General features: G+C 44.5%; 1 protein-coding gene across 4 annotated transcripts in view; it reads right to left on the bottom strand.

Moving 5' to 3' along the window:
• CA10 (carbonic anhydrase 10 (inactive)) overlaps positions 1-26,412 on the bottom strand; it is a 320,755-nt gene that overhangs the window by 186,142 nt on the left and 108,201 nt on the right. For all 4 annotated transcript variants that reach the window (XM_085863336.1, XM_085863335.1, XM_085863334.1 and 1 more), the window contains one exon: positions 20,956-21,098. In XM_085863336.1, coding sequence (XP_085719462.1) covers positions 20,956-21,098 — 143 coding nt within the window. The remainder of the gene's footprint in view (positions 1-20,955; positions 21,099-26,412) is intronic.

The following is a 26,412-nucleotide window of genomic DNA, read 5'->3' on the forward strand; positions in this document are numbered from 1 at the left end:
GGGTAGTCATAGTGGTATGGAATGGTCTCCTTGGAAGGGTAGTCATAGTGGTATGGAATGGTCTCCTTGCAAGGGTAGTCATAGTGGTATGGAATGGTCTCCTTGCAAGGGTAGTCATAGTGGTATGGAATGGTCTCCTTGCAAGGGTAGTCATAGTGGTATGGAATGGTCTCCTTGGAAGGGTAGTCATAGTGGTATGGAATGGTCTCCTTGCAAGGGTAGTCATAGTAGTCAGTGGATCGTTTTAACATTGAGTTTGATATGCATCAGGGACAAGGGGAAGAGGAAAGGGGGGGGGGGAGGTACTCGGATGCTGGCATACTTGTTTGGACCTAATCATCTCATCCTGCATTGAAATTACATTAAAATGCTTCACAACTTAGAAGGATGTAGATCAAATGTGATAAATTGTACAATGATCACGTGTGGCAGGGTGGTTATATACAGTACACTAATATAATGTACAATGACCACGTGTGGCAGGGTGGTTATATACAGTAAACTAATATAATGTACAATGACCACGTGTGGCAGGGTGGTTATATACAGTACACTAATATAATATACAATGACCACGTGTGGAAGGGTGGTTATATACAGTACACTAATATAATGTACAATGACCACGTGCGGCGGGGTGGTTATATACAGTACACTAATATAATGTATAATGACCACGTGCGGAAGGGTGGTTATATACAGTAAACTATTAGAATGTACAATGACTACGTGTGGCGGGGTGGTTATATACAGTAAACTAATATAATATACAATGACCACGTGTGGCGGGGTGGTTATATACAGTACACTATTAGAATGTACAATGACTACGTGTGGCGGGGTGGTTATATACAGTACACTATTAGAATGTACAATGACCACGTGTGGCAGGGTGGTTATATACAGTACACTAATATAATATTCAATGACTACGTGCGGCGGGGTGGTTATATACAGTAAACTAATACAATATACAATGACCACGTGCGGTGGGGTGGTTATATACAGTACACTATTATAATATACAATGACCACGTGCGGAGGCGTGGTTATATACATTCCACTATTATAATGTACAATGACCACGTGCGGCAGGGTGGTTATATACAGTTCACTATTATAATGTACAATGACCACGTGCGGCAGGGTGGTTATATACAGTTCACTATTATAATGTACAATGACCACGTGCGGCGGGGTGGTTATATACAGTACACTATTATAATGTACAATGACCACGTGCGGCGGGGTGTTTATATACAGTCCACTATTATAATGTACAATAACCACGTGCGGCAGGGTGGTTATATACAGTTCACTATTATAATGTACAATGACCACGTGCGGCGGGGTGGTTATATACAGTACACTATTATAATGTACAATGACCACGTGCGACGGCGTGGTTATATACAGTCCACTATTATAATGTACAATGACCACGTGCGGCGGGGTGGTTATATACAGTACACTATTATAATGTACAATGACCACGTGCGGCGGCGTGTTTATATACAGTCCACTATTATAATGTACAATGACCACGTGCGGCGGCGTGGTTATATACAGTCCACTATTATAATGTACAATGACCACGTGCGGCGGGGTGGTTATATACAGTACACTAATATAATATACAATGACCACGTGTGGCGGCGTGGTTATATACAGTACACTATTATAATGTACAATGACCAAGTGCGGCGGCGTGGTTATATACAGTCCACTATTATAATGTACAATGACCACGTGCGGTGGAGCAGGTTTGTAATTTCGGGAAAACAACTATTTATTTATTAATTTCTCAATGAATTGGCTCCCTTTGCCCTTGTTATCCATGAACCCGCATTTGAAATTCAGAATATGATTCATTGACAAATTTTAAGTGCTTTTCCTCAGTCAAGAGAAGTTGGTTCGCTCTCAGATCTGTTAACTCCGACACTCTGACACAGATATTCCATTTCATCAAATATAATCCTGAGCTTCATTACCCCGCACACACAAAGCGAAAAGCGTGGTTGAGCAATTGGTTCACTTCTGTCCGTGTGTCCTTCTGTCCACAAACGCCAGTTTATGATCGAGGAACAACTTATTTTCAATCGAATGTTATATTTTGAACACTGATCAGAAAATGAACTGGAATACAAGCATGGATGTGAGCAGTACTTTTGCTCCGAATCTGTCCAGATTGTGCATGTGCAGAGAGGAGTTAAAGTGTCAGGTCCTATGTCAGGTCAGGTTCGATCTGTGACCTGCTACAGGTACCATGTAAACCTGTACTAACCTGTTCCATGGTCGGGTTGTCGGCGACTAAACCGTCTCCCCCACCAGGTTTTCTGGTGAGGAGGGTGTTTGGATATGGACACCCAGCAGGATTAAAAACAAAACCTCTCAAAGGGCGGAGGAGCTCCTTGTGAGCCAACGGCCATCCATATCTAGTGCCCAACTGTGTCTGCGGACATCCTCCTGCAGTTGGGTCAGTTCTTATTAGGAGGTTGGTGGCAGGATTTGCACTCCGGCCACCGTAAAACCCTTCATTCCGCAAAACGCAAAAACGCAAAGAAATCTGAAAACCCACTCTGTGGGAGTACCTCCTGTGCAGCTTCCCTTCGCAGGGCAGCTCACCGGATGACGGGATTGGGGCAAAGCCTTCGGGACCCCCAATATTTGATAGGAGGGAAACCACGGGGTAACATCCCTGGGTCAGATTGCGGGAGAGTGTGTCGGAGTGGTGCTGAGGTGTCGTCCACCAGACAGCGGTCTCCTTGGGTTAACCTGAGGCGGTCCCTTCGGGTGGGTGCCTGGAATGTCCTATCCCTAAGAGAGGATGATCACCTGTCTCTGTTATCATCTGAGCTCAAGCGTTTGGACATCGGGATTGCAGCTCTCTCTGAGGTTCGGAGACCGGATTGCGGCGAGATAATGGTGGGTGGTTACACCTACTATTGGTCTGGTCGCTCTGATGGTTACGATACTCAAGGAGTTGCTGTAGCTGTGTGTCCAATAAGCTGACCCCAATGATAATTGAGGTAACACCGGTCAACGAGCGTATTATGAGATTAAGGATTCGTCACTCCTTAGGTGTCATTTCCCTGGTCTCTGTTTATGCTCCGACTGAGGCGAGTGATCTCACCGTGAAGGATGCATTCTACGCCACACTCGAGTCTGTGGTTGATCAGTGCCCCAGACGAGATACACTTCTAGTCTTGGGGGATTTCAATGCATCGACTGGAACTGATAGGGATGGTTATGAGGTGTGTGTTGGTCCCCATGGGTCAGGAACTATGAACCAGAATGGCACTAAGTTCCTTGACTTTGCAAGAAGTCATGGACTTAGGGTGGCTGGTTCATGGTTTCAGCGCCCACAAGCTCATCGCTGGACTTGGTATTCCAACGCTGGCGGTGTGGCAAAGGAGATTGACCATGTCCTCATTGACGGTCGTTGGAGGATGATCCAGAACTGCAGGGTCTACCGGAGTGCTCAGTTCCTCAATACTGACCACAGGCTTGTTGTAGCAACTCTAAAGCTGCACCTTAAATCCTGGAGAATGGTACCATCCCAGCCGAGGCTGGATGTTGCCAAGCTCAGGGATGAGAGAGTAGCTGAGGAGTTTGCAAACAGGCTGAGTGGACACTTGGGGGGTCTGGGTGCTTTGGGGGGTCCTGAAGAGTTGTGGAGCGCCTTCAAGACCACTGTCCTTGATGTTGCCGGTGGATGCCTTGGAGCTCACCGCAGGGCAAAGAAGAATTTTGTCTCTCAAGGGACACTGGACACCATTGACCAGAGTCGCAGGGCCAGGCTGAATGGCAGAGCTGAGCTGTTCAGGGAGCTGAGGCGTAAAACTGTACGTGCACTGAGGGTGGACAAGGAGGCCTATGTGCGAGGAATCTGTGAGGGGGTAGAGCATCACCTGTGGACAGGTGATTCTCGTCCCGCTTACAGGGGAATTCGCGCATTACGTTCATCCAAGCCCATCCTCGGAGCACTACAGTTCGAGCAGAGAGTGGTAGGCTCTTGACAGAGGAGTCTGAAGTGAAGGCCCGCTGGGCCGGTTACTTTGAGCGGTTGTACCAGGCTGATCCCCCAGCTGTCGAGTTGGACGTCAAGGGTGTTACAATCCCTGTTGCTGACCCTCGAATCAACTGTGGTCCACCTACGCTTGTGGAAACACGGGCTGCGGTGAACCAGTTGAAACGGGGCAAAGCTCCAGGGATCTGTGGCATCCATGCTGAACTTCTCAAGGCTGGTGGAAATGCTGCACTCGTGTCGTTGCATGCAGTTTTGTGCTCTGCCTGGAACACAGGCATCATCCCAACTGACTGGAAGAGGGGCCTTGTTGTCCCTCTCTGGAAAGGGAAGGGTGATCGCCAAGACTGCAACAACTACCGAGGGGTGACGCTGCTCTCAGTGCCGGGCAAGGTCTTTGCTCGGATAATTCTCGATAGGGTTCGCCACCATCTGCTTGAGCACCAGCGTCCAGAGCAGTCAGGCTTTACACCAAAGAGGTCAACGATTGACCGTATCCTTGCACTTCGTGTCCTCTCACCGAATGCAGGCGAGAGTTTCGGCAGGGGCTGCTTGCAGCCTATGTTGATCTCTGTAAAGCGTTCGATTCAGTGAATCGGGATGTCCTCTGGAGGATTCTTGGTCTTCGTGGGGTGCCACCAAAACTGATCGATCTGATGTCTGAACTCTACTCTGGTACTGAGAGTGCTGTGAAGTGTGGCGGTACCATCTCTGACTTATTTCCAGTTGTTACTGGAGTTCGTCAGGGATGTGTACTTGCCCCCACACTTTTCAGCACTTGTATGGACTGGATTCTAGGGAGGATGTCGGAGAGATCAAGTTGCGGTGCGTCATTTGGGAATGTCAAGATCTTGGACCTTGACTTTGCAGATGATGCAGTCATCTTTGCGGAGACTTTAGACATCCTCTTGGGGGCCCTCGAGGTGCTGAATGAGGAGTCGGAGCCGTTGGGATTACGGGTTTCTTGGGTCAAAACTAAGATCCAGGCTTTCGGTGACATCTTGGATGCTGCTGTCCTGTCTGTGTCTGTTTGTGGTGAGGATGTTGAGGTCGTGGAGAGATTCACTTACCTTGGCAGTGATATTCATGTCTCTGCTGGCTGCGAGTCAGAGGTCAATAGACGTCTGGGTCGGGCCTGGGGAGTCATGGATTCACTGGATCATGGGGTGTGGCGCTGCCGGTACCTGCGCGGGAGGACGAAAGTCCGAGTCTTCAGGTCCTTGGTACTTCCAGTCTTGCTCTATGGGTGCGAGACTTGGACTGACCAAGGATCTGAGATGGAGACTTAATTCCTTTGGTACCAGGTCTCTTCGGAGAATCCTTGGCTATCGCTGGTCGGATTTTGTGTCCAACGAGCGGTTGCTGAGAGAGACTCGGATGAGATTTGTTACCTGCATAGTCCGTGAGCGTCAGTTGCGGCTGTATGGACATGTGGCTCGTTTTCCTGACTCTGATCCTGCTCACCAGATTCTCTCAGCGAGGGAGTCTCATGAGTGGAGGAGGCCAGTGGGTCGACCACATGCCTCATGGTTGCAACAGGTTGACCATCATCTCAAGGAGATGGGGATGGGCCTGGCATCTGCCTGGGGGATGGCCAGACGGAGGCCCCTGGAGTACCGGCGGAAAGTGGATGCAGCGACGTGCTGTTCTGGCACATGTTCCCATACCTGACCTGTTAAAGTAATTTTTTACTGTCTGTGTTGCAGTGAAAGAAAATTGAAAATCATGACAAACAGGAAACCTACTGGTTTTTTTTATGACGTCATAAAGGGCACAAACAACAGACACGAATAACTAATGTAATATGTTCGGTTGGTGTTTAAGACGCTGCATCAACGGCGGTAAACTTATGGAATTTTTAGATCCTCGTGGAGGATCTCGAAGTCTTACTCACGTTGTTGTTCTTGTGGACTTTTTTGTTTCACATCCTACAGTTTTCATCAAAACTTCCTGAAACTTGGCGAATATATGTAAAAATACCCTGCGCAGACAGTAACAATCTCCGATTTTGAAAATTCCTCCAAGAAAAAAAGTTATGACGTCAAAATATCTCCGCTAATGGAAATCGCCTAAAAAAATTATCTCCGAAACTAGGCAAGCTTTTTGAATTCTGTTTGCGGGAATCGAACAGGGCATTAGCAGAGATGAATTACCGCACATATGAGACATTTCTATGACGTCATATCAATTTTTATGACGTCATTCCTATTTTTTGACATTTTTTGTTTCACAACCCAAAGTTTTCATCGGATCTTCGTGAAACTTGCCATGTATATGCAGAAAGCCCACACGCAGGCAGGAACCATCTCCGATTTTGGAAATTCTTCCTAGAAAAAAAGTTGACGTCATAATATCTCCGCTAATGGAAATCGCCTGTATCATTATCTCCGAAACTAGGCAAGCTGTTTGAATTTTGTTTGCGGGAATCAAGCCGGGCATTAGCACAGATAATTTATCGCAAACCTGATACATCACAACGACGTCATATTCGTTTTTATGACGTCGTCATTAAGAGGACGAGGATCTTAGTTCATTTGAGCTTGTTTTCTTCCTCCTTTAAAACCTTTATTTGATTTGATTGTACTATAGATTAGAACACTGTGGAACACAAATCGCTTCTTTAGCACTTTCAAAATCCTTCTGTTTCGCAGTATTTGGACAAAATATTGCGGCACTTATGTCATCACGAGCAAATTTGCCGCTCGTCGACCTCACCCACTACGTCGTTTCTCAGGACTGCGTGGGGTGATGTGTTCTATGAACTCTCTAGCATTGGTTATGTTTTTGATTAGAAGAAGAAGAAGAAGAAGAAGAAGAAGAAGACAAAGAAAAGCAGGAGGAAGAATAAGAATAAGAAGAAAGGACAGTGTTCAAGACGTTAACAATTCACTCGGCCTTATGTGATCGGTCAGGATGTGCTTAAACATGCCCAACTTTTGGGCTTGTAGATTTTCTTTTTGGTGATTGAACATGGTTATTGGTCCAGCCGAGTGGCAGCACTGCGATTCCATTGAGAGCGAGTTCCAATCATCAGGAGGATCCTTTTGTCGCCAAATAAAGGGGCGCAGATGAATCGTGTGCGCTCTCCCCATGTCGTACAAACTCATTACAGCACTGCATGTCTTCAAATGAATACAGTACGCTTCTAAAAAGCCTTTGGGGATAAAAAGTTGTTTTCTCTTTTTCTTTCCTCAATTTGAGCCAATTATTCATTCACCTTTTTACACTGTCGTCAGGCGTATGAACACCCAGCAACGCCCACCTCCAGGATGGCAAAGCTGATTTGGAGAAGGTAATTACCAAACATAACCAAACACATTCTGGGAATACAGCACACTGTTGTCTTCATGGAGGCTTTAAAAGGTCACGTGATATGTACATCATGTTCTCCTTGAGGACTTATCAAATACCAGCGGTACGGTTGTTTTTCAATGGGTTGTTCCTTTATTTTGTGATCTTGAATCAACGTGGGCAGGAGATTGGACTAGTTATAAAAGTACCCTCCACCCTTCCCTCTCCTCCCGAGAGAGGATTCCCCACCCCCTAAAAATATTGCCATCATTCCCGGGTCTAGATGCTTCCACTGCCCAGATCGGTGGTGACCTCCTCCCTTCTGGTGACCTCCTCCCTTCCTGCCCAATCCTCTGGAGATGTTGTTGATACTTTTCACATGAGACATCTCATGGTGGTTTGTTTGTGTCATATTGTTGAGTTATATTTGAAAAATTCTGAAAATGGCTTCAACCTTGCACAAAATAACCCACCCACCTCTACCCCCCTCACCCCTCAACAGCATATCTGCCACACACCATAACATCTGTGTTTCACAAACCCAACACGAGTGATCGCCGTCATAATTACAATAACAATAACAAAGAGCAATCAGAGATTGCAGACCCTTGTCCGGACTTCTTTTGTGTGGCAAATTAATGGAAGGATGTACAAATTGAAAAGCCGTTGATTGCAAATGAAAGGTCTAAATGGTGTAGTTGTAAATATGTACACGTCAAAGGTTTTGAAAAGTTGGAAAGGTCAAATGGTCTGAAGGTCGAAAGGTTGAAACGTCTGAAAAGGTCAAAATGGGGCTAAAGGGTCGAAATGATCTAAAGTGTATACAGGGTAATAAAGGGTCTGAAAGGTGTGAAGGTCTAAAGGGTAGAAAGGAGTCAAAGAGGATCGAAAGGGCCTTGGAGGTCTAAAGGGTCTTAAGGATCTAAAAGTTTTTAAGTGTATAGAGGGTCTTCGGAGTCTAAAGGGTCTTATGGGTCTGAAGGGTATTGAGGGTCTTAAAGGATCTTAGGGTTCTAAAGGGTCTTAAATGGAATAAGTGGTCTAAAGGGTCTTCAAGGGTTTTTGGGATCTAAAGAGCATTAGGGGGTCTTAAAGGGTGTTGGGGTTCTAAAGAGTCTTAAGTGTCTGAGGGGTCTCAATGATTTTAGGGGTCTTAAGGGTCTGAAAGGTCTTAGGGGTTTTAAAGGGTCTCGTGGTTCTAAAGAGTATTAGGGGTCAAAGGGTCTTGGGGGTCTTCTGGGTCTTAAAGGGTTTATGGTTATAAAGGGTCTTAAAGGGTGTTAGGGGTCTCAGAAGGTCTTAGGGTTCCAAAGGCTCTTCGGGGTTTTAGGGGTTTTTGGGGTCTTAAGAGTTTCAGGAGTATTTGGGTCTTTGCGGGTCTTTGTGGTCTTAATGGGTCTTACGTTTGTAAAGGTTATTAAGGATCTTCGGGTTCTAAAGGATCTAATGTAATTAATACACATACTCACGTTCTGTGTAGACAGAGAGAAAAACAAATGGACCCAAATGTAATACCCTCTCCTTCGATGAGGGTAATAACGCTGTTCACAGACTGTAAAAAAAATCACACTTTTATACATACAAGGTCGAGGCTCATGGAAGAACAAGAACATAGACCGCATCAGGACGTAACAAAACAAATGGAACAGCAGAAAAAGGGGGAGGGGGACACATCAACTGCAGGGATGAGGGACAAAATAGGAGACTTGGACAAACAATGGTTGTGGGGAAGAATGAAGGGGTAGGGGGAGGACGCAAGGAGTGAACAAGATGGATATAGAAGCAAACCCCGAGGAAGGAAAAAACTGGAGTCTTGAAAAGAGTTGCGCTTGGGGGGTTGGGTTAACGGGTATAAAAAGATCATGGTTTTGGATGGGGGGGAGGATGATCTGAGATGGTGGTGAAAGGCTATCTTGAAGAGTTGGAGTGAAGAATGAGATTGAAGAGGATGTCGAAGTTGATTCCATCGGTAGTAAAAGAAACAAGGGAAACAAATGAGTGGAGGTGAGCAGCGAGTCTGGACCACCTATTCACTCCAACCCCTTTTGTTATTACCTCCACCACCAAAGGTGAAGGAGGTTATGTGTTCTATGTGTGTGTGTGTGTGTCTGTCTGTCTGCGTGCGTGTCTGCATTTGTATATTTTCACGTTAATAACGGTTTTCTCTGCAACCACTTTTGTCCAATTGATGCAAAACTTTAACCATTAGAAGAACTCCCCATGGAGAATGTTCTATTGCTAAGTCTGATATCATCGGTCACTTGGTATGGCAGCCATATTGGATTAAAGGGGGAAAAAATTTTGAGCATCATTTTCTTCAAAACCGCTTGATGAAAAAAATTGAAACTTGGCACATGTGATCAACTCCCCATGAGGTATATAGGGTGATAACGATGACGTCATTCGGTGAAGTGGCATTCCTGGCACAATTGATTGAATCCGAATATTTCGAAACCGCATAATCCGATTGAATATTTATCCGAAAAATCTGAAAATTCGTTTTGTGATGTGGATGTGAGTAAATAATTAAATTTATGATATCAGAACCCATGCCAAGAAACTATGTGACATAACAGGTTGTGTGGATGATCCAGGTATATGAGCCATAACAGCAGGGGGTCATAATAGTAGTTTGTTCAGTTAACGATGGTATTTTTGTTCAGAATAACCGTGCGAGGCGAGACTATTCGCTCCACCGAGTGTCTTTCTAGTTAAAATGGTGTTTCTCCATTGAGACACATGTCAAGAGACAAAGCTTCAAATGCTGATCTCGGACACTTCCCATTTGGGGGGGTTGATGTCCATGGTAATTTAAGGATAGATCTATCTATCTCTCTCTCTCTCTCTCTCTCTCTCTCTCTCTCTCTCTCTCTCTCTCTCTCTCTCTCTCTCTCTCTCTCTCTCTCTCTCTCTCTCTCTCTCTCTCTCTCTCTCTCTCTCTCTCTCTCTCTCTCTCTCTCTCTCTCTCTCTCTCTCATCCCTTTATGCACCTTCTTCTCTGACAAATCAATTGTGCAAAGGAACTTCCATGATGCACGGCGTGCATTTCTTGCACGACGTAAGAGAGAATAAAACGAGTTTGGCCTTCAAAACTTTGTTCAAACGTAACTCGTACCATTTCGACTAAACTTTACACAATTTGCCTCGAGCCGCGCAGCCTTTGCTGGGTTTCCTCGCTCCTTCGGGACAATGCTGCGGTTTCTGAAGCAGCAGCAATTCACCCAGGCTATCGGCAAATGTGTCGTCTACGTGGAAGAGGGGCGGGGGTTGAGAGGGCAGGGGTGTATGCATGCGGATGTTGGGAATGCTGACATGTTGAGACTACAGGCAATCTAAACAGCAACTCTTTACGTCCTGAGTTGTGTAAATTTCACCTCCAAACTCGCTTCATTCCTCATGCCGTCGATGTCTTTGATGCCAACACTCACTGTTGCTCGATTCATGGTTTGTCTGCAGACGGTGAACTTTTTCTCCATGGAATAGCTCGAATGAAATGTGCAGCTTATTATGGGATATCGTTTGCAAATATACAATGATGAGAGTTCCCTTTCAAAGAAGTTCAATGCAGGAAGACGCCATTAGGCCCATCGAGCTTGTGAAACAGCTGCCAACCCATGGTTGTTTGTCTGTACTCCATCCTTTTTAAATGCTGAGCATCAATCAAGGAGGAAGCCTGTTGTTTAAAATCTTAGGGTCTTGAGTTCAAGTCCCTGTTCCTCCGTTAAATTAACACCAGGTGGGTTAACTCAGCCTGTTTTCCTTCCGACGTCGGCAAAATGTGTACCAGCTTACTGGTAACAGGGGCACATCAGTGGCACAGCTGTGCTTCCAGAAAATTATGCAGCCAAGGGCTGCATACGAACAAATAAAATAAGCAACGAAGCAGCAAGCAGCAAGTACCATTTTTTAAGTCTTTGGTATGTTCGAAGCGCTGACCCTCGCCAGTGATGGCAAACCAGCGACGTGTTACACTGGAGGGAGTGCATGCGACAAGGCAAGTGCGGTCTATCAACGACAGGGCATTGCGACAGACCCCGGAGATGTGAGGCAGGTGTGTCAGTTTTCGCTATCAAGCAAATGGTTCCTCGATGGCTGAGATTTTGATGCCAGAACAAGCCGGACGTGGCTGTCTGGGCCAACGGTAAGGACTTTGGCACGTTCTTGTCGTGGTGCTTGGAGGGGCCATGATGTTAATGTGCCACAAGAGGCGGTGAAGTAAGTAATAAGTCCTCGCCTTAGCTCAGCCACTTGCGAGCAGAACACGTTGAACCATGGGAAATTATAACGGTCGATGATATTCCAACTAGAGTTTGGGAATTTGAAAGATGAGGATAAACGGTGATTCCATCCATCCATCCATTGGGACCATACTCTGTGCAGTGTTGGTACTGCATCGGCAGTCTTCCAGGCTATTGGGTACAATCCTAGACAGGTCACCATTCCAACACAGGATAACAGCCCGCTGGTACTCATTTTGCCGACCTCAGAAAGATGACAGGCCGAGTCAACCCCACCAAGTATTAATTCAACAGCCAAGCAGGATTTGAACTCAGGACCCTAGGATCCCAAGCCAACCACTCTTGCCATTAAGCCAACAGCAGGCATACAAACGCTGATTGAAAACTCATAAAATTAAATCTGAAGAGGAGACGGGGAGATAAACAATCGCAAATGTGCAGAATTTACGTCGAGAGAACAGGAGGTTGCTTCACAGGTGTACAGATTAGTGCACATACACCCAGATAACAAGCTAACTGTCTGCAAGACCGAAAATGGCCCTTATCTCTGCGGTGAGCTCTCCCACTAACCGGTTATGGAGATAGAGGGGTATGGGGATGTTGATAAGACTTTTAGGTGGTTTGAGTATTGATGGGTGATTATGCATAGAGTGCTATTGGTGGGGGTCTTGTTAAGGGGGGGTTGTGTGGTTGATGTGTGTTTTTAACCAAGCCCATGCCCCCTCTCCGAGGGGAAGAAAAGAAAGCAAAAAAAAAACGAAAAAAAAATTACAACAAAAATAAAATACAAGCTCAATTGAGCTAAGATTCTCGTCCTCTTTATGATGACGTCATAAAAACGAATATGACGTCATTGTGATGCATCAGGTTTGTGATAAAATTATCCGTGCTAATGCCCGGCTTGATTCCTGCAAACAAAATTCAAACAGCTTGCCTAGTTTCGGAGATAATGGTATAGGCGATTTCCATTAGCGGCGATATTATGACGTCAACTTTTTTTCTCAGAAGAATTTCCAAAATCGGAGATGGCTACTGCCTGCGTGTGGGCTTTCTGCATATACATGGCAAGTTTCACGAAGATCAGATGAAAACTCTGGGTTGTGAAACAAAAAGTCAAAAAATAGGAATGACGTCATAAAAATTGATATGACGTCATAGTGATGTATCATATGTGCGGTAATTAATCTCTGCTTATGCCCTGTTCGATTCCCGCAAACATAATTCAAAAAGCTTGCCTAGTTTCGGAGATAATTTTTTAGGCGATTTCCATTAGCAGAGATATTTTGACGTCATAACTTTTTTTCTAGGAGGAATTTTCAAAATCGGAGATGGTTACCGTCTGCGCAGGGTATTTTTACATGTATACGCCAAGTTTCAGGAAGTTTCGATGAAAACTGTAGGATGTGAAACAAAAAAGCTTGCCTAGTTTCGGAGATAATTTTTTAGGCGATTTCCATTAGCGGAGATATTTTGACGTCATAACTTTTTTTTCTAGGAGGAATTTTCAAAATCGGAGATGGTTACCGTCTGCGCAGGGAATTTTTACATGTATACGCCAAGTTTCAGGAAGTTTCGATGAAAACTGTAGGATGTGAAACAAAAAAGCTTGCCCAGTTTCGGAGATAATTTTTTAGGCGATTTCCATTAGCGGAGATATTTTGATGTCATAACTTTTTTTTCTAGGAGGAATTTTCAAAATCGGAGATGGTTACTGTCTGCGCAGGGTATTTTTACATATATACGCCAAGTTTCAGGAAGTTTCGATGAAAACTGTCGGCTGTGAAACAAAAACGTCCACAAGAACAACAACGTGAGTAAGACTTAGAGATCCTCCACGAGGATCTAAGAAAAATACAAAATATATATTTTTTTCTTTCATTAATTAAAATGATCTTGGGTTGGTATGATGTTCACGCAGGCATGATGGGATGAATGGCCTCCACCTGTGTTGGATTTCCTTGTTGTCCTTGTTGTTATTGTCCCCCCCCTCCCCAGCCCCCCAGCGGAGTCCTGTGCTGCAGTATGCGCCGGTTCAATACCCCGCTTCAACTTAGTTGCGCCCGGAACGTGAGTGGAAAACCAGTGTGTTGGCTCTTTAACAATTTCAAAAAGCCTCTTTTTGTGATGGGGCGAAGAGAGGCTGCTGCGAGGGGATCGGGATGTGGAAAAGGGGTGTGTGGGGGGATTTAAGGGGGACACGTGGGAATGGCGATATTAAAGGCATTTTTCTTGCCAATGCATAATGCAAAGCACTCCACACGCTGCGATCATTAAGTGCCGTAGAAACAGTCGGGCCCATGAAGCTTTGTCGCTGGGTAATGGTTACCGAGCCGTCTCAGGAGCTCCTAAGTGGCGATCGTGCCCCTGCATGGCACGCTCCCTCGTGCTCGGCTATTGCCAACTCCATCAGTAAATCACGACGCATGGCGGAACAAGTCAGGCCTACATTTTGAGCCCTTCGACTTTGGTTCTGCACCTCCAATCCCCCTTTTGTGTATCCCTCAATTTACAAACTCCTTCCCTTGCTACGTTTGTTGTGTTCCACCATTTTTGCTTATTCTCCGGTTGATTCCTTTTTTCGCGCCGCTCCATTTGCATTCTCATTGCATGCTGTCTCTGTTGTATATCCAATTCAGGCCTTCTCCATCTCCATCTGCATTCCGTTTATCGTACCCATACTCCCTTGGGCCTTCGAGGAGGAAAGCCCTTTCCCAACCTTTCCAACAGGATTCTTGTTTCCATTTCTTGAGATACACACTCGTGTTTGACCTCCATTGTGTCTCTCCAGGTTCGACTTCAGAGCACAACAAAACAGCTCATTTGAGTGCATTTGCACTCCGGAGCTGGCAGTCCGAGTTAAAGTCGACATGGGCTTGGAGGTTTATAATGGTGTCTTGCGAATTTTCAAAAGGATCGATCATAAAGCTGCGGTATACCTGGCATAATTCCACCTCACCTGGGAGGCTTACTGTTAGCCTGAAGCAGACAACCTTTATGGTTCCAATACGGATCATGTCCATACTCCCTGGTGCTACCCATCACACTGTATTGTAACTATTTAAGAGTTCATGGTCAATGACGGCATACCATCACCGGTTGACCTTTTCGGGTGGCTTTAATCAATCGGGTGGTTTTTGGGTGGTTTCGGTTGGTTTAATTGATTTAATCAATCAATTGGTGGAGCTCTTGGGAGTGAAGTCACTGTGTGAGGTCTTGGTAGAGCTCTTAGAAGTGAAGTCACTATGTGAGGTCTTGGTCGAGCTCTTGGGAGTGGTCACCATGTGAGGTCTTCGTGGAGTACTTGGGAGTGAAGTCACTGGGTGGGGCCAAACTTGGGTGGGGATGCAAAATTCCACCTAACCTGGGAGGCTTCTTGTTGGCCTGAAGCAGACAACCTTTATGGTTCCAATACGGATCATGTCCATACTCCCTGGTGCTACCCATCACACTTCATTGTAACTATTCAGAGTTCATGGTCAATGACACCATACCATCACCGGTCGACCTTTTCGGGTGGTTTAATGAACCTCTAAATGTCCCACGACGCATCGTGCGCAGATCTGATCCCTGAGACTTTCCTTGTGCCCCGACGATGCGAACAACTTTACGGAGAAAGAATCGGCCTCAAAGGCCACAAGTCAAACCAGAGTAAGGTCAGCGAGGGCACAGGAGTATTAAGAGGCCTTGACCTGTGCAGTATCTTGACGAGAGGATGGATTTTGGAGTCTGTTCTTCAACCGATTTCAATTCAACAATAAGGCCGACACGGGCTTTGTGTTAGTTGCTAAGGTAATTTAAAGGTCCACGGAATCAGCAATTCATGTTTGGATGAAGGAATAGATAGATGTGGTTTCACTTAACACTGGTCGTTGTTTTCTTGAATCAATATCTTGAAATGAAGGTTTTTAATGTTTATTTGATGTCCTTGTACGCTCGTTTGGTCCCACCCCACAAAAAAATAAAACCGTGATGTGATTACGCCATATATCACGTGACCCGCCACGTCATCTCCAGGATACTTTTGCGAGTACTGATAATGCCATCTGGATACGTCGATGCTCGTTGCAGAAACAACGTCCAACCAAACATGGTGTGAGTGTGCATGCTTTCCCAAAAGATCCGGCTGGAAGGACAATTTCGACAGGCAAAGTAAAACTGACCAGGGGAAAGTGGTGTGGCCCAACTACTTCGAGCGTCATTTGCAGCGGCCATTTTGAAGATAATTTGGACGACGCCGGCCTGTATTCTCTGTTTGGGATGAGTAAATTGAAACGATTGGAAGCCGACATGAACCCCACAAAGATTAAAGATAATTATAATCCAATGGGAAGTAAGAAAATGGAGAGAACAGCTGTGGAAAAGACGACATTCAAAAATCACGTACGCATGGGGGGCGGGGGGCGGTGCATGTCCAAGCGTTAGGGAGTGTTACAGAGGGGTCGTGGTGGGGGTGCATGTCCAAACGTTAGAGAGTGTTACAGAGGGGTAGGGGTGGGGGTGCATGTCCAAGCATTACTGAACATATTTAGAAACGATTACATCACTCCGAGTGATTATTCCACGATGGCGTCACTACAGGGATTCCCACTGCTGCCTGGTCTTATTGAGGGTACACTCACTCTACATACCGCCTTTATTTTTTTAAATATAGTTCATCGTAACTGAAAAAAAAAACAACGGGATAAGTAGCATCCCAGGTTTACGGTATGAAATAAGGGGAGAGGGGGTGTTTTCATCGAGTGTTACATCATATTTTAGGAGGTATCTGTTGAAGCATTACGGAGCGTTTCGGGGGGAGGGGAGATGTGGGGGGAATTTCAAATTTGGGCAAAAAATGCGTTATGTAATTTTAAATGGCCCCAAAGTACGAGAACCTGTGGGTAAGTGACGTTATGTTTTTTTTGTTTTTTTAACCAGCCTCCAAAACAAGAACACCTGAAAATAACATTGAATAAAAACAAATTAATACAAACATTCCCAAGTTGAATGCAGGAAAAGAAAAAGGAAATCGAGGTGTGAATTCAGACTGGCCACAAAGGACAAAAAAGGAAAACAAATAAGAGAGTGGCAATTATTTTACCACTAAATGTAGACCAACTACAGTGGAGGCTTCTTCACCTGTCCGCCCACGGGGTTACCGGATTCTGTGCCCCAACCCCTAAACTAGGGATCTGGATCCCCCCTCCCCTGGCCTCCATTACTGATTTTGATATTTTCATCTTGATTGGTCGCATTATCTTCAAAAGGTTTCAGAAGCTCGTTCAAAATTACATGAATGTACATTGTTTGTATTCCTATTTGTTATCAGCATCAACGTATATTTTATACATGTATTTACAGGACTGTTGCCCCGGCGGTTGCACAGTTATGTTCAATCAGTATTAATCAATTAACCTGTTGTACATCATTCACTCTCTACATATACATGAACATGGTGAAAATATTCCCACCCAATATGGGAATAAATATCTACTGTATATGTCTAGTGTAGTATTGCACTGGACATCCAGGCACAATAATTTATAAATTAGCCCGCACTCGTGAAGCGAAAAGCGGGGTTAACCGATCGGTCCTGTACGTACGAACGTGCGTGTCTGCATTTCGTTATTCCCTTTTCTCTGGAATTGCTTGTTGGATTGACACGAAATTTTCACCAAGGTGTGACTACTCATGTAGAAGGTGTTAATTGCAATTATGACGTCATAGGTCACGTGGAGTGGTACCCATGTTGGAAAAAAAGGAGAAAGGTTAGACCTCTATGTCTGAAACCGCTTCATGGGAAAAAAATATGACCACCTATCCTGAAGCTCACCTGGATCAGTAGCAACAGTCACTCAAACCTCCTGCGGACCCCCTTAGAGCCTGAATTTTTTTAATGCCGTGAATAAACTTTGGTACATCACGGTTTATGAAGGTTGTGGTCAAGTTTCATTAAAATCGTGTGTGGAGTTTTGGAGGAGAGAACAAATGCCTATCTTGGGGGTGGAGGGTCAACCCCCCCACCCCCACCGTAGACCCCCTTAATGAGCGCAGATTTTGATGCACTTGATAAACTTTGGTACATCACAGGTGATCAAGTTTGTGGTCAGGTTTCATCAAAATTGTTTGCGTAGTTTCTGAGTAGAGAGAAAATACCTATTTTGGGGGGTTCACCCTCCCGCCCTCCCCCCGCCCCCCTATAGAACCCCCAATGAGTGCAGATTTTGATACAGTCAATACACTTTGGTACATTACGGGTGATGAAGATTGTGGTCAAGTTTCATCGAAACCGTGTGTGTAATTTTGGAGAAGAGAGCAAATACCTTTTTGGGGGGTGGGGGGGAGGTCAAACCTCCCCAGAGTTCTTGCGAGTTAAGTCATTGTTCACTGCGTGATTGTGTGTGGTCTTGGTCGAGCTATTGGGAGTGAAGTCACTATGTGAGATATTGGTAGAGCTCTTGGGAGTGAAGTCACTATGTGAGGTCTTGGTAGAACTCTTGGGAGTGAAGTCACTATGTGAGGTCTTGGTAGAACTCTTGGAGTGGCGTCACTATGTGAGGTCTTGATAGAGCTCTTGGGAGTGAAGTCACTATGTGAGGTCTTGGTAGAGCTCTTGGGAGTGAAGTCACTGTGTGAGGTCTTGGTAGAGCTCTTGGGAGTGAAGTCACTATGTGAGGACTTGGTAGAACTCTTGGAGTGAAGTCACTATGTGAGGTCTTGGTAGAGCTCTTGGGAGTGAAGTCACTGTGTGAGGTCTTGGTAGAGCTCTTGGGAGTGAAGTCACTGTGTGAGGTCTTGGAAGAGCTCTTGGGAGTGAAGTCACTATGTGAGGTTTTGATAGAACTCGTGGAGTGGTCACTATGTGTGGTCGTGGTGGAGTTCTTGGGAGTGAAGTCAGTATGTGAGGTCTTGGTAGAACTCGTGGAGTGAAGTCACTATGTGAGGTCTTGGTGGAGTTCTTGGGAGTGAAGTCAGTTTGTGAGGTCTTGGTAGAGCTCTTGGGAGTGAAATCACCATGTGAGGTCTTGGTAGAGCTCTTGGGAGTGAAGTCACTGTGTGAGGTCTTGGTAGAGCTCTTGGGAGTGAAGTCACCATGTGAGGTCTTGGTAGAGCTCATGAGAGTGAAATCACTATGTGAGGTCTTGGTAGAACTAGTGGAGTGAAGTTACTATGTGTGGTCTTGGTGGAGTTCTTGGGAGTGAAGTAACTATGTGGGGACTTGGTAGAACTCTTGGAGTGAAGTCACTATGTGAGGTCTTGTTAGAGCTCTTGGGAGTGAAGTCACTGTGTGAGGTCTTGGTAGAACTCTTGGGAGTGAAGTCACTGTGTGAGGTCTTGGTAGAGCTCTTGGGAGTGAAGTCACAATGTGAGGTCTTGGTAGAACTCGTGGAGTGGTCACTATGTGTGGTCTTGGTGGAGTTCTTGGGAGTGAAGTCAGTATGTGAGGTCTTGGTAGAGCTCTTGGGAGTGAAGTCACTATGTGAGGTCTTGGTAGAACTCGTGGAGTGAAGTCACTATGTGAGGTCTTGGTGGAGTTCTTGGGAGTGAAGTCAGTTTGTGAGGTCTTGGTAAAGCTCTTGGGAGTGAAGTCACTATGTGAGGTCTTGGTAGAACTAGTGGAGTGAAGTCACTATGTGAGGTCTTGGTAGAACTAGTGGAGTGAAGTCACTATGTGTGGTCTTGGTGGAGTTCTTGGGAGTGAAGTCACTATGTGAGATCTTTGTAGAACTAGTGGAGTGAAGTCACTATGTGTGGTCTTGGTGGAGTTCTTGGGAGTGAAGTCAGTATGTGAGGTCTTGGTGGAGTTCTTGGGAGTGAAGTCACTATGTGTGGTCTTGGTGGAGTTCTTGGGAGTGAAGTCAGTATGTGAGGTCTTGGTAGAACTCTTGGGAGTGAAGTCACTATGTGAGGTCTTGGTAGAACTAGTGGAGTGAAGTCACTATGTGAGGTCTTGGTGGAGTTCTTGGGAGTGAAGTCACTATGTGAGGTCTTGGTAGAACTAGTGGAGTGAAGTCTCTGTGTGAGGTCTTGGTAGAGCTCTTGGGAGCAAAGTACGTACTGATGTTTTATAGGTAGGGTATTATTACGAGGAAAAATTAATCCTGCTGACCCATATACAGTCGTACAACTAAAGATCCTACTCTGCCTTCCAAAATGAGCATGACATTGTGTGCCGGTATCCAAACGCAAATTACCTGCTCGAGATGTGCAATTATCAATTACTACAACACCAATATGGACATATCACAAGTCAATGATGGACCAAATGGCTTGATCTGTATCTGGTTTACTTCATCCTATTCACACGGTGCTCGAAGAATGGCGGATCAGCCAGGAATCAATATCCTAAAGATAAAGTTTACAAAACGCTCTGAAAGAACATCCATTTAATGTTCTGCGAGTTCTTCACAACCACATCCAAACGGGAGAGGTTACAGATCAAGTGGTATCATTTACCAGGGTGTAGGTTCCACATGGACATGGACACTCTCTTCGGTAAACAACGTTAATGCCACGGGTGGAAAGTTTCTCTTCGTTTGGGAAAAGCGACACCATCAACCCAGTAATCAGACGTGCAAAGCAAATGCCAGGCCAAAAATAATCTCCTGCATCCCGACACTTGCTTCCGTTGTGCGCTCAACGCGCGCAGGTGCACCGACGACGTGAATTTAACCACATTTGGGATTTGTTTGTGTTTTACCAAAGTATTCACTGCAAGGAGACATCTTAATTGGATCCACTCGTCATTTGCATAAATTAATGTTGATGGTTACTCCCACCCCTTCTGGGTGGCATCTAGGAGTGGGTGGTGAGCGTTTCCACAGACATGTCGCAACTCCATCACAGGGTGGTACCAAAGCTCGACCTCAGTCAGGATTGGAATTTTTGGTAATTTGGCCAGTACGCTGTGAGCTCAATGACCGACTTGTTTTTGAAAGGAACCTTGGGAAATTTAATGTCCACAAGCAAATGCGAGCATATGGGACGGCCGGATGGATGTCCTCTCCGAAAGACGACTCGCTCGTTGATCTACCTGAGAAGCACCAGACTGCATTGATGTACCCTTATGAGACAGCCTCCACAATATGGCACCTCACCGCATTAGTGATTAACTTGTCCAATTGATTTTTTTGCCTGGAAGCAAACCTCGACAGCAGAGAGCCGAGGCACGACCCATTGAATGATCCTGAACCCCATGGTCCCACACCTAATTGCCTTGCGCGTTGCAGGACAACCAACATTTGTGGGTCTCATCCCTAGGCTGGCTGTTACACATATATGTTACACTTTATCGACATAAAAACTCCTATCCACAGGGAAAACCGTTGAAGCTTGCCAGCCTGACACAAAGAGAAAGTTTAATAGAAGTGATGATACATTTTTCATTACTTTTTTTTATTTTTTTTTTGCTCAACTCACCTTGTTTCCTCCTAAGTTGACACGCATGGGAGTGAGGAAAGGGTCAAAAATCATCCTTCCTGTTTCGATGTTCACCGGGGACTGTCGCTTTCCAGCTGCGCACAAGCTCCACGCTGAGTTCACTAGGCCCCAAAAGCCTGGACCTGGAGATATATGCGAAGGCAGAGAGAGAGACAGACAGACAGAGACAGACAGAGAGAAACAGAGACAGGGACAGAGAGAGAGGGAGAGAGAACCGGTATTTTATCAAAATCCATCCTTCTCAGTCTTTCTGTTCTTTGTAATTCACTTTATTATTATTACTCCAAGTTAATAGGCACCCATGATGACATCTCATATCAATGTAATCAGATTTCATGAGAAATCATGGAATAGTCTCTTAACTCTGAGCTCCTTGGACTCTCGGCTCACCCAACCTCGGCTCCCTGGAGAAAAAAAAAACCCGGCCGCTTGGAAATATGAGGGTTTGAATAGCGGCTGGTAAAATGGCCGCTCGGGTTCAAGGGGTTAAGGGCAAGTTTAACGTGGTTTTAGGACGCTGGATGTAGTGTGTATGACCTAGATGAACCCCAGTACAGGAGCCCTTGCAGGTAATGGGTCCAATTCTTGGATTCATCTCAGTTGTGATTGGCTCGAGGTCTGATGCATGAGATCTGACGAGATGACGTTGCGGTGACACACCGAGGGCCTACACCTTTGAGCTGCTTCGTCTGCCATGAATCCTCGGTCCGACTATAAACTGTCAGATCGATAATTTGCCAAAGACAGGACGTTTCATCACAAATTACAATAATCCTCTGATGTACGTTAAGCCGCGTGTCCCGTCTGCTGGAGTGAGCTGATGGACGTCAGAGATCCCACGGTGTCCTTCTCCAAGAGTAGGACGGTTATCGCCGGCACCATGAACAAATTATCCAAGTTTCTGCTAAAATTGCGGGTGGCAAGTGGTCTACTCTTCTCGCATGTAGCCACTGAGTGGCTCAGAAGGTGCGGTTGCTGCGTGGGAAGCAAATTCGCAAATCCAGGATTCACAAGAATACAATTACACATCCGATGCTACAAGGTGAATGGGTTTGTTCGGTGGCTTTTCCGGCATGTACAATGATTGGTGAAAGAGGATAAATATTTTTGTCAAAATGTTTGACATTTCCCAGATCTTCCAGGATCTAGTTTGTATACACCTTAACCGTTATTTAAAAAAAACAAACCCCCCACCCCCACACTGATTTGTCTGCGATGCCGACTCAAATGCCAACCGACTCAAATGAGTATGGTGGTGGAGGGTTGAAGGCATGTGGGATAGAGAAGGAAGTTCCAGAGATATTTAAATTTAGACTTGCTAATAATTTTGATTCAATGTAGGTTTGACTGTTTCATTATGCAACACCTTTCAAGAGAACATGTTCCAATTAAATATATGACTTGTTAAGTCCATGGCTCAGCATCAGGAGGGAGAAAATGAAGAAAAAAAAAAAAGAAAGTTTCGTGCAACACATTTTTTTTAAACCACAAGGCCTCAATCTTTTCGAAATGCAACACCTGGAAGAATGATGTAAACAACACACCCTGTGATGGAGTTACACCTTTGAAAAAGACAATGATGGTTTGGCCTGTCTGGATTTCCCAACTGATCTCTGAGCTCATGATGCTGGGACTATAGATTCACCACCGACTCGATTGATTTGTCCATTTCTTTAATGTCCTTGTAATTAATGAATTAATGTAACAGCACACTATGTGTCCACTATTGTTCTTGTCCTGCATATATATGCATAAACTCCTCCACAAGACCTAAATAACTGTTATCAACAAGCAAACTGAGTCTCGCTACGTATCGTGTCGATCCGAGGAAGTTTGGGTTGCGTGATCACACACGTACCTTTGACTTCTTACATGTCTCATGATAGATGTTCGTACAAAATAATTAACAATCTGAGTGATTTTTTTTTAAAAATCGAAATCATCAACATTGCTTCCAGGACTGGCAGGATGACCTAGAGGTACGCACACTTGCCTCTGAGCTGTCTAACCTGGGTTCAAATCCCGACCCATCTATAAACTGTCATCCTGTCATAAACTGTCATCCTGGTGTTTCATCGACATGGCGAGGCATCAATGTGTGTGCCGTTCCCTGGATGGACGTGAAATGGGTGTCCCATCTGCCAGCATTCGTTGGTGGACATTAAAGATCCCGAGGTGTCCTTTGCGAAGAGTAGGTGAGCTGTCGCCGGCACCTACACCCAGATGTACAGATGTACACACCCACATATACACACAAACAGATAATCACCTTATTTCCCACCAGCAGGGATACCGGCATTGCTCGGTGCTGTTCTAATCCTGTTGGCATTTTGAAGAAATCAAATTTTGTTTTTTCTAATTTTTTTTGTGGGGGCTAAAACACTTCCCTACACCCACGAAGAAATGTGATCAGGGATCATTTAGCAATACCTTTCACCTTGCTACAAAGGCTTCGGCACTATGGAGCAATTAACGAAAAAAATATTCAAACAAGCTCAAATGAGCTAAAATCCTCGTCCTCTTCATGATGACGTCATAGAAACGAATATGACGTCATTGTGATGTATCAGGTTTGCGATAAATTATCCGTGCTAATGCCTGGCTTGATTCCCGCAAACAAAATTCAAACAGCTTGCCTAGTTTCGGAGATAATGGTATAGGCGATTTCCATTAGCGGCGATATTATGACGTCAACTTTTTTTCTCGGAAGAATTTCCAAAATCGGAGATGGTTGCTGCCTGCGCGTGGGCTTTTTGCATATACATGGCAAGTTTCACGAAGATCCGATGAAAACTCTGGGTTGTGAAACAAAAAATGTCAAAAAATAGGAATGACGTAATAAAATTTGATATGACGTCATAGTGATGTATCATATGTGCGGTAATTCATCTCTGCTAATGCCCTGTTCGATTCCCGCAAACAGAATTCAAAAAGCTTGCCTAGTTTCGGAGATAATTTTTTAGGCAATTTCCATTAGCGGAGATATTTTGACGTCATAACTTTTTTTTCTCGGAGGAATTTTCAAAATCGGAGATGGTTACTGTCTGCGCAGGGAATTTTTACATATATATGCCAAGTTTCAGGAAGTTTCGATGAAAACTGTAGGACGTGAAACAAAAAGTCCACAAGAACAACAACGTGAGTAAGACTTCGAGATCCTCCACGAGGATCTAAAAATGCGTCTTTTTATCAAAATTTTCAAAACGTTGTTTTTTTTGCCTAAAATTCCCCGCCACTCACCGATGAACCTCTGAACATTTTATTCAGCGAAGATCTGTTTGGCCATCTCTGAGAAAATGGTGACAGACAGACAGTCAGACAGACGGCACAAATGGCCTCTTACAGTTTAGATAGTGCATTCTATCAGTAAAGTAGCATATTGTTTGTTGTAGTTTCAAGGTACAGGGTGATCCATAATTAAATCCCAACTTTTGAATATGGAAATACCACGTTAATAAATTAAATAAAATACCAAAATATTTATATGTATGTATATATATATATATATATATATATATATATATATATATATATATATATATATATATATATATATATATATATATATATATATATATTATCCATTTATTGCAGTTTTAATTTGTCAAAATCGAATCGCAACATAAGCTCCTGCATTCTCAGCACATTTTTTTTCAATCCTTCGCCAACATTTTCCACTGAACGCGTAAGAAACTCCTCTGGCAAATTGGACACAACATTGCAGATATAACGTTCTGATTCATCCAAATTAGCGGGGTTGCTAACATACACTTGTTCTTCATCCCATCCTCACAAAAAAAAAAAAAATGAATCGCACAGGGACTCCTGGATGGCCACTCTATCGGTCCTCATCACTCGATCCATCCGTGTGAAAAGTGAGAATCCAACCAATTAGGAACTTAAATCAAGAAGTGCGAAGGAGCACCGTCTTGCATAGAAATCGTTAAATCTTTATTGTTCAGATGCTGATTGTTTTTAGAAAAAGAAGCTCTTGAAGCATTTCTGAGTATCTCTGTCATTTCATAGTATTGCGGAGGATGTCAGGTCTGTTGGGTTGAGTTGAAGTCATTCCGCATCCAAACCAGCAGTTTTGACGGACTTTGGCTGAATTCGACTGTCGTTTCTGGATCACTTCCTGAGCAGTAATGGCAGTTACACCTGTTGACAAAACCATCACCTTGGAAAACAGTGTCGTCAGACAAGGTAACGTTCCAACACACAACTGAACAGTCATCAGTCCATTGACGGAAATGTTCACAAAACTCCATTCTGTCATCACAATCATCAGGAAACAACTGCTGAACATAATGAGGTTTGTATGGTTTCCATCCCAAGTCCTTCTTAAAAATTGTCCCAATTGCATGCTCCCTCTCCGATTGTCTGATCGACTTATTTTGGCTCCTTGTGAACACATCTCATACCTGATCAATGTTTTTCTGGTTTTCTCGTTGTGGTACTTAAGTGTACAAGTACGTGCTCGTACGTGTACCCGTACGTGCGTGGCCGTACGTGCAAAAAATAAAAAATAAAAAAACTTTAAAACCGCTTGCCAGAAGCAACCACACAGGCCGTTCCTTCACTCTCGCGTGCCCGTACATGCGTGGCCGTATGTGCGTGACCGTATGTGCGTGACCGTACATGCAAACCAAAAAAAAAACTTTCAAACAACCACAAAGGCCGTTCCTTCGCTGTCGTAAACGACCACTGGATTGGGGCATTGTGTTTAAGAAAATCGACAAAGAAATCGAGAAAGAAAGAATACAGTTAGTCGATAAATCGAGAAAAAATCGAGAAAGAATACAATAAGTCGTCACTATGCGGAAGTCCGGAAGTTAAGTCCTCACTGTCCGGAAGTTCGCATATCGCAGTTATGATTATTCGCAATTTAGTTTCAATGGCCAATTATTCAATTAGCGCCAACGTATTTTGCCTTTTCGCAATGTCATCGCAAGGAAAAACACAAAGAGAAGAGAAGAGAGAGAAAGAGAGAGAGAGAGAGAGAGAGAGAGAGAGAGAGAGAGAGAGAGAGAGAGAGAGAGAGAGAGAGAGAGAGAGAGAGAGAGAGAGAAAACGTATGTGCAAAAAAATTAATAAATAAATAAAAAATAATAATTTCAAACAACCACACAGGCCGTTCCTTCGGTCTTGTAAACGACGACTGGATTGGGCCATTGTGTTTATCTATAAATGGGCATAAGAAATCGAGAAATTATTAGAATACAGTAAGTCATCACTATCCGGAAGTCCGTACGTTGTAACCCGTAATGGGGAACGCGGCTGAGGTTCTCTTCCCCATCGGCCACACCTACGTAGCAACGTGTCCTGTCATTGGTTGGTAAATAAATGGCCGCAGCAACGTGTCTTGTCATTGGTTGGTAAATAAATGGCCATAACTTGGGAAGCACTTGTCCGATTAATATCAAACCTTGAACAGGC

This window comes from Eptatretus burgeri, chromosome 17, assembly GCF_056783735.1.
Source record: "Eptatretus burgeri isolate ZD-2024b chromosome 17, Ebu_testis_v1, whole genome shotgun sequence".
Taxonomy (NCBI): domain Eukaryota; kingdom Metazoa; phylum Chordata; class Myxini; order Myxiniformes; family Myxinidae; genus Eptatretus; species Eptatretus burgeri.